The 9,439-nt window shown below is 42.8% G+C and overlaps 1 protein-coding gene across 2 annotated transcripts; it reads left to right on the top strand.

Moving 5' to 3' along the window:
* Window positions 1–855: 855 nt before the first annotated feature.
* LOC107280245 (dof zinc finger protein DOF5.1) lies at window positions 856–3,216 on the top strand. Of its 2 annotated transcripts, none has more exons than XM_015773614.3 (2): window positions 856–1,275; window positions 1,534–3,216. In XM_015773614.3, the coding sequence occupies exons 1-2, from the start codon at window positions 1,222–1,224 to the stop codon at window positions 2,689–2,691; spliced, it is 1,212 nt and encodes a 403-aa protein (XP_015629100.1). In that variant the 5' UTR covers window positions 856–1,221; the 3' UTR covers window positions 2,692–3,216. The 2 variants fall into 2 exon arrangements, with proteins under 2 accessions (XP_015629100.1, XP_015629101.1); XM_015773615.3 differs by lacking the exon at window positions 856–1,275 and adding an exon at window positions 1,335–1,421.
* Window positions 3,217–9,439: the final 6,223 nt, after the last annotated feature.

Below are 9,439 nucleotides of genomic sequence, written 5' to 3'. Positions count from 1 at the left end.
GCTTAGGTTAATATAATAAAATATATGTTAAGGTGCACATATTTATTGCGCTGACAGTAGCGTCATGCTTCGAGTACTCCCAACAAAGTAGAAAAATATTGTATTGGCCATGACAAATTTGAAAGACAAGTGTAAATATAATGGTAGTCATCACTTCACAAAGTTTTTTGAATTAATGTATATTTGATATATGAGTTGAGAAAAAAAAAGAATTCCTTATCGCAGGAAGGATATATATATACAAAAGAACGAGAAAGTTTCCAAATGAATTTGTTGCTCCATATTTTCTTTTCAAATGAAATTTTTTGGACTAGTGGATAGCTATCTGCATACCTTTTCATGTATTGGGGAGCATATTCCCCTGCCGGAACAACTGATGAAATTCCTTCACAACGACATGTGGCTTTGATACCTGAAGAACATTTTATAATACTACCCCAGAAGCACTGGCTGGCTAGCTAGCTATAGTTGGAGTATGTATTACAGTATTAGGGTTTCTGAAGCTTCTTCTTTTTTTTTTGCATCAACTCTTATTAGCTTCATATATTTATCTGAACTTCTGTTCACGCTAGAAAACAAACCAAAAACAGTCACCCCTCACTAGTCACCACCTATCCAGCCATTTCTTGCCATCTCAGTCCCCTCTGTATCTCCACCAGCTGGTTTTTTGCATTCAATTTTTCTGCTGAGCACAATGCTAAACGAGTACAGTCTTAAAGGCTAAGCAAGCTTTAATTACACACACACACACACTCTCTCTCTCTCTCTCTCTCCAAACATTCTTCCCAACCCCACAGAGAGAAAAAAAAACCCCAAGAAATATAAAGCCACCATACGCTTAAAAGGAGAGAAGATAAATTCATGCTTTTCTCCTCCCCTTTCTCTTTCTTAGTTTCTCTCTCTCTCTCTCTCTCCTGTCTTCTCTCCTGCAGCTGCTGGATGTGATTCTCCACCACCTCCTCCTTCCTAGCTAGCTAGCCAGAGTGAGTACTCCACACCACCACCTCCCCTCTCCTCCGTTTAATTTCTTCCCTCCCAGCTAGCTGCTGCAGCCTGCAGCTCTCGCCTTGCTTTCTTCTTCTCTTTCCATACACAAATCCCCAACAAAGAAAAGTGCGAATTTATAAAGAAAAGATCAGAATTCAAAGCAGAAGTAAAGCTAGAGGAGATAGGGGTGGTGAGGGGAGGGGAGGAAATATATCTCACCACTAACTGGCTTCCATGGTGTTCCCTTCAGTGCCTGCCTACCTAGATCCACCTAATTGGAATAACCAGGTACTTTTGCTGCATGATCTTAAATTCTTAATTGCTTCTCCCTCCCTTCTTCTCCATCGAACTCTCTCTTGCTAGTGCTGAATTCACAGCTTGTTCATGGCAAGAGAATTTTTTTGCACCAAGAAGCACTGCAGAGAGATATTCTTGTAGTGTTCTTGAATATTCAGAGTCAATATATTCTCTCCTACCTTTTCTCTCATCTCTGATCTATAACAATATGCTTAATTGCTTACGCTTATGTTTATGTGTGTGTTGCAGCAAGGGCAGCCGCCCAGGCCGGCGAACGTAGGCGGCGGCGATGCACAGCACCTGCCGGTCGGGCCGACCGCAGCTGCGGCGGCGCCGGGCGAGATCGGGGGGCTGCCAACAAGCAGCTCGTCGGCCAGCGCGGCGGCGGCCGCGGCGCAGCAGGCGCGGCCGAACTCAATGGCGGAGCGCGCGCGGCTGGCGCGGGCGCCGCAGCCGGAGCCGGCGCTCAAGTGCCCGCGCTGCGACTCCACCAACACCAAGTTCTGCTACTACAACAACTACTCCCTCTCCCAGCCCCGCCACTTCTGCAAGACCTGCCGCCGCTACTGGACGCGCGGCGGCTCGCTCCGCAACGTCCCCGTCGGCGGCGGGTGCCGCCGGAACAAGCGCTCGGGCAAGTCCTCCTCCGCCGCCGCCGCCGGCGCGTCGTCCTCCTCCTCCAAGCCGTCCTCGTCGGCGGCCAGGCAGCTGCCCGGCGGTGGCGCGTCCCCGATGCCGTCCGCCGCGGCGTCCACGCAGCCAGGAGGCGCCGCCGCCGGCGCGATCATCCCGCCGTCGGGCCTCAGCTCCATGTCTCACCACCTCCCGTTCTTGGGGGCGATGCACCCGCCGGGGCCCAACCTAGGGCTAACCTTCTCCGCCGGATTCCAGCCTCTCGGCGGCATGCACCACCACGTGGACACGGCGGACCAGTTCCCGGTGGCAAGCGGCGGCGGCGCCACCATTGGCGCGTCACTCGAGCAGTGGAGAGTGCAGCAGCAGCAGCAGCAGCAGCCACAACAGCATCAGTTCCCGTTCCTCGGAGGAGCACTCGAGCTTCCGCCGCCGCCGCCGATGTACCAACTGGGACTGGAAGCTACTCGAGCAGCAGGCACCGGAGCAACGGCGGCGGCGGCGTTCACGTTAGGGCAGACCAGTGCTACAGCCACCACGTCAAGGCAGGAAGGTTCAATGAAACTGGAAGATAGCAAAGGGCTGGAGATGAGCCTGCAGAGGCAGTACATGGCGGCTCTACGCCAAGGAGATGGTGTCTGGGGTAACAACAACGGCGGCAATGGCGGCAGCGACGGTGGCGGCAATGGCGGCGGTGGCAGCTGGACAATGAACTTCCCTGGATTCCATTCGTCATCAGGCGGCGGCGGCGATGATGGCGGCGGAGTGTTGTAGTACACTACTTCTAGCTAGGTCACACGATTGATCTGGCTCATCAACAATTCGACAAGAGGTTTTTCTAATTAATTTGCATGGTTTGAGCAAATGCAAAGAGGAGGCAAAGAAGAAAGGAGGGCTTGACTTGAGTGTTAAACTCTTCATCAAGTAGAAGCACACGGCTAGCTAGCTCATGATGATCTCAGGTAGGGTGGTTTAAGTTAAAGCTGCTCTTTAGTTAACGCTTTTTTTCCGCCATTTGGTTTTGAACTCAAAGGTGTGCCAGTGTTGTGTCCATAGTGTCGCCTTTTTCAACTTTTTTACAGTATTGTTTACAGGGGGTTAATATATATAACCAAACGTGGTGCATTGGGGGTATATATGATCAGGGATATAGTATTTGACTTGGAGAGATTGGAGATTGATCAAATTACCTCTCATTAGTTCTGCAAAAACTTGCATGAAATTAATGTATGGTTTGTGTGCCCTTTAATGTTTATGGTCCTCTTCTTACAAGATTTATCAATTACTTATGCACCTGAACTTTTGTGGGTTCAAAGCATACACACATTCCTTGCTAGCCTTTTGGTATTGAATAGGACTGTACGTACGTATATAGCAGTGCATAGCTTTTGAATGCATCTGGACTGACATGCATTACTACCTGAAATTGAAGGCAACTAGCTAGTACACGTTAAATATGCAACTTAATTACCGTATGCATCATGTGGTGGTGCTAACCATTATAGTTCAAACATAGGAGTATATATATGTATATACAGAGTTACATACATTAATTGGCATGACTACTTCCATCAGCTAGTGAGCATATAATCGTATATTCAATATCTATATATGCATATCTAAATCTTCTCATATTCTTAATGGAAAATGTAAGGAGAGTAGCAGTTCAAAAATCTGTCATATGCTCATAAGCCATATATATGGTGAATAAATGCACGCCTAGTTGGCTACTGAACCATTTTGTACAAAATCGATCTCCTGGTAACGCTTCACTTCGGATTAAAAACAGCTATGGTGATATGAATTTCAAAATGCAAGAAGATTTCTGATCGAATCAGTAACCATTACACTCAATTAAGACACCCCTCCATTGAATTTTGTAAGGAGTATCTCAATTTCAAAAGGTCAAACACTATAGATTTTAAAGTTGAACTACAATCGATCAAAATATATAAGTGCATTCAGTGTATAAATTATACAATGGATTTATATTTCAAAGTGCTTTTACAAAATGTTAGTTTTACAGCCACTAAGAATATATAAGTTTTATAATGTAAGAGCAACCAGTGGTCAAACTTTAATCTTGCTGACTTTTTCATAATTTAATACTCTCTCCATTTGACGTATAGGACAAGATTAAGTCAAACTTTAAAAACTTTCTTCAATTTTATAGTAGAATAAGTCTAATAAGTTTAAGATATTGTGATAGTATTTTCCAAGATAAATATAAATGTACCATTTAAAAAACACTAAGAATTCGAGAAATTGTTGATCAATTGATGATCAAAGTTTTAAAAGTTAGATCAAACCTTATCCTAAATATCAATGCACGAACAAGAGGAGTACACCCTATACAAATCAACAGAGGTAGTTTTTCCTTTAGAAAAAGAATCAATAGATATATAGGTGGTCCTGCAGGATTCATAGGATTTTTCAAAGTTTCCTTCTAGACTACTATCTCGTTCTCATAGATATCATCCTAGAATACACACAGTTAAACCTCGAAACCTTAAATGATTAATTAATAAAAATATATTAGGATTTGGCATCAAAAAACTAATATCAGGAGCTATTCGTTATAAAAACACTTTCATACATTTATATTTTAACAAATTTAAAGGTTGTGATGAAACATGTGCATTCAAGACCATACGTGTCAATGTTTCAAACGAGAAGTAGAAAATAATGGATGCAATATCTTCTATTTGATCCATTATTTAGCACACAAAATGTTTATTTATGGGAGTATATATATATATGTGCGCGCGCGCGCGCAACAAAATTAATTAAAACTATCTAGCTAGAGCCATATATATAGTAGAGTAAGTAATTAAGAGTTTTTCACATTGAAATGGTGCATATATAGTACGTAAACTGTAGTATAGAAGAGAGTGCAGGAGTACTTTACTAGCAAATACTCCTATATAGTAGTATTTCGCCTTGGGCAAAAAATATACACACATATATAGAACTCAGTACTGGTCTCGATCGTGCATGTGTGCATGCAAGCTTTTCCTCAGTTTTTTGCAGTGCCAGTGTACAACATGATGTAACCTCGGCCGGTCACAAAGTGCCAGTACCACCATGATTAGATTATGATTGGAAATGATGGGTTTTCCTTATTGGACCGATATATGATCACGAAAACACACACACACACAGATATATATATATATATATATATATATATATATATATATATATATATATATATATATATATATATATATATATATATATATATATGCAACCATATACATGTATACAATATATTCACTTTTCATTTTTCACACAACTAGGCACAGCTGCATCCCATGCATATGCATGATTTGCCATCGGGTGCTCACTAGTTAATTAATGCTTCCATTCGTACTCTTCTGAACAGAAAAAAAAAACAACTACTAAATGTCATGCCCGTTTTGATGAAATCGAAAATGGTGACCGACCACATTCATCTTAATTGCGATGTGCAAACGCCAGCGTCCGTGGATAGGGATGCATATGCTCGATCGGTACATCGTCTCTCTAGGAAGGGCTAGCTGATGCCTTGTCTGCTCTTTGGAGCACACTCTACTGCTCGGTGAAAGCTCAGTGTGTGTGGCCATAGCTAGCCATAGCTACCATATGCACACCCCGTGTAGCTTTGTGGGGCATTTTGGCCGGCTTTGCCATCTATCCTTGGATCTTTTTCAGTAGAGCTGGCTGGCTGGCTGTAGCTAGACAGAGCTAGGGCGCTGTGCATTTCGCTTTGCTGAAAAGAAATGGCTTTTGACCAACCTGGTGCACATTCATGTCCACCACCGGTGATCGATCGATCGATCGGCCTGTGGTGTGCAAACGACGACGACGACTGATATTTCCGACCATCTTTCGCCGGCCGGCGAGGTGTACGTTGACCTAGCTAGCTGGATTGTTAGAGGGAAATAAATTAAGCTTTAATTTCTCTCTGCAGCTTCAATTGATCACCTCCACGATCGATCGATATATATCAAATCTTCTTGCAGCACTGTTGTACAATTAATGTCGGGAAGGCAGGTATTCTGCCTGGCCCTAAACTCTGTTGTCAGGGCCGTTAATTATACCTTTCAGATTCTTTATGACTTTGAGTCCAAGGTTGTACTGTTGCAAGAATGAGATACAGATACTAGGAGGTAGGAGTAGATTGTACAACTATGCTAGCTCTTTCACAAGAAGGGGTATGGCAACTAGTACAGTCGTACACATGAATTAACGGGCATTCATTTTCATTCATTGTCCTCTTGATCGGTCACTTTAATTTGATCGTCTACCTGCTGGCCATCGTCGAGAACACGCTTGCCGCGAAAAGCCAGACCATGCAAACAGGCGTGCAGGCTTATAGCTATCCAATGCATGGACCATATATATGTGATGGACCGATCAGTGTATATATATGTTGGGGTACATACACTAACAAGTTGAAAACTTGAAATCAAGATATATAGACAATGACGGACGACGATGAAATGGTTTGGGAGCAGTAACCACGATTACATGCCTCCGTTGATTTTTACTGTCTTTTAATCTGAAATTTTAAGTTTAATTAATATTTTTTACTAATGACGAGTCAAATTACATGTCTATTTAATTAGTGCATTAAATTAAGATATATAAATAGATTCATATTCTGTTTAAAGTGCTTTCGTGCAACATTTCGTTTTGCAACTATACAGTATAATTAATTAGGAACACACGCAGCCTATAAGAAATCAATGGTTGAAATTTAATCTTCATGACTTTTCAAATTAAAATATACCCTATACAAATCAAGTCCATGAGTTTGAAAAATATTACTTCACGAAGAATTATTTTGTTGTGGATTATATACTTAGTAGGGATAAATTAAATATTTTAAGACATATAAACTTATCAAATGCTTAGAGCAAATGATATAAGCAATGTGGTAGAAATAAACTATGAGAAAATATTTTTAGAGCCGGAGCAACTAATTCGTGGTAACAATATATGATGCCGTTAAAAAAGAACGGGGTATACAAAATCTCATGAGATGAAGGTCAACAGCTATATTTATACCCCTATGAAGGTCATGTTTGGGGCCGGGGAGTTTCTAACTACTGCAGCTTTTGTCTCAAAATCTTGAGTTCCCCAAACAACCCATATTCGTACACAGATTCTAAAAACATATAGTTATAGAAGCTAGAAAATGAACTATAAGTCAAAAGCTGAGAAACACAGTCTTTCCAGATTCTCAGAAGCTAACTTCCAACCAACTGCTTCTCATGATTTTAAACTTTTCCAAACAAGTCTGAAGTTAAGTATGATAACGCTATAGACGATCAGGTCTGATTTTTTATCTATATATGATTATTTTGGTTAATTAGCTTCCCTATGGCATTATCAAATTTTGTTAGGATAGATATATGTGTCATTGTTGTTGTTTTGGCCTTAATTATATTAGTGCTAAAATTGTGCCAATACGAGATGAAGTGCTTGGTTTTTATCTTATCATAATCTTGGTATTATTAGATTTTGATAGGGTTAATAATTCAAACAACCCCATATATTGCCTGGTAGCAGGGAGGGGCACAGTGTCGTCACATTCATAATGAACCTTAATTGCCTGTACAGAGATCTGCACTGTTTGATTATTATGATCCTACCTTTTTCGTCTCGCTTTTGATCTTTAATTTATACATCTGGTTGCCCACCACGTAGTTTTGTTCCTTGGACTGCAGGTTGGTACTTGGTACTTGGAGCTCTGCATGCGCTTCTGCGTGTCATCTGCGTGTACTAGTGTGTACATATGCATATGATTCTAGCCCAAGCTAGGTACACAAAGCTAAATGCATGCATATGAAGATACACGTACGGTGTCAGACGGGCAATTATATATGCAGCTTATGGCATGGCAGTATCAAATTAAAGTTAAGGTGAGCTACTCTCTTGTGCCAGGAGAGAGAATCGGTGCTTTACAACTGATGACCCATTTATGGCTATTCTACTGTTGGAGTACTATGACCCAGTTATGTATGATTTAATTATAGCACTAGCCAATATTGTAATTAATTAAGCTGCTTTTATCAAAATACAAAAAATTAAAAGGATGGGACGAAAACACCTAATGTTAGAGCCACATGCATGGATGTTGACTGTAGTGCAGTCCAAACTCCAGAATAGATCATATCCATATTTGAGGAAATTAAACGGAACCCTACGGCATAGAAGGAAATTGCACACCCGCATCAGACAACAGTGCTCCTTCCGGACGATCACGGAAAACATCATTTTAGTCATGAGATGTTTCATGCCAAACATTACAGTGTTTGAACATCAATTATCTTCGCAGCTAGTGTTTTTACCATACGACCTAGGATCATTTGTATGTAACGGCAAGAATTCGTAAATCCTCATATACACATAGAGAGATTTTATACAAGTTCAAGATCCCTTTAGCTAGGGTGATTCCATTGGGTTTGTCTGCATTCGTATATGTACGGGAACAGTACTACCTATGTGGTACATGCATGGATGAATAGGGTATGGCTGGCTACGGCTAAAGTACATCTCTTGACGATTTCTCTAGGGTTGAGGTCTGATCGACAAGCTCCTCGATATCAGCTTATAGAGGAACATGGAAGGATCTGGCCCATCCTAACCTCACGGTCTTTCACTACTACAAAATATGTCATCAGTGCTGGTTGTCACTACTGCAAAAATCTCTATTAGTGCCGGATTTCCCAACCAGTGCCCGGTAGACGGCACCAACGAGGATAATCAAATGTGTTGGTTTAGGAACCGGCACCTTTGAAGTTCAAGAATGAAAAAAAGCTGACTCGATGCATCTGCTCGATTCGAGCTAGTGCTTCAAGGCCACGCCGGTGCCACTTCTCATCGGAGGCAGAGGGATACCGTTACTCATGGCGACCGGATCTAGCTGCCCCGAGTTGTGGTGGCTAGATCTGGCCGTCCAACAATGAGATGATGCAGGCGATGCACATCATAGGAGGGTTGAACGGATGCTAGAGGTGTACAAGAGGTTGGAGAAGGGGAGCACTGCCGCCATGGGGAGGCTGCCACTGCTGATGGGAGGGAGCGACACTGCCGTTGTGCACCGTACATGAGGAAGGCGGCGCCACCGACGGGAGGGCGCCGCAACCATGGCGCCATGAGGAGGGCTGAGGGTGCCACTGCCCTGCCGTGCACCGTGAGGAGGCCGCCTCCGCTATGACGCCTTGAGGAGGGCGGTGGCCACCACCGCTGCCGTGCACCAGGGTGCGACTCTTCTCCAGAGGAGGCGGAGAGGAATCACACGCCACCAAATGTCCAAATCACATCCATATTGGCCACAAATTCACATCCACTATTAGAGAATAGGAACAAGAACTCCACATCCACAGGCCAAAGATGAGAACAATCAAATCACAAATCAAGAACATCTTGGATCCGGCGGGCGAGGGATGGAGCGTGAGGGTGGATGGATTGGATCGATTTAGACTCTATGGGTAGGATCGTCTCAGAACGTATGGTCGATTTTATCTGTTGT

This window comes from Oryza sativa, chromosome 3 (genome assembly GCF_034140825.1).
Source record: "Oryza sativa Japonica Group chromosome 3, ASM3414082v1".
NCBI lineage: Eukaryota > Viridiplantae > Streptophyta > Magnoliopsida > Poales > Poaceae > Oryza > Oryza sativa.
The sequence above is the reverse complement of the archived record's forward strand: the minus strand, read 5'-3'. Positions and strand labels throughout refer to the sequence as shown.

What these genes read in the sequence shown, in the direction of transcription:
- LOC107280245 (XM_015773614.3), top strand. Translation starts at nt 1,222, where the DNA reads ATGGTGTTCCCTTCAGTGCCTGCCTACCTAGATCCACCTAATTGGAAT. An exon ending in CACCTAATTGGAATAACCAG is followed by an intron (nt 1,276 to 1,533) that starts GTACTTTTGCTG and finishes TGTGTGTTGCAG; the next exon opens with CAAGGGCAGCCGCCCAGGCC.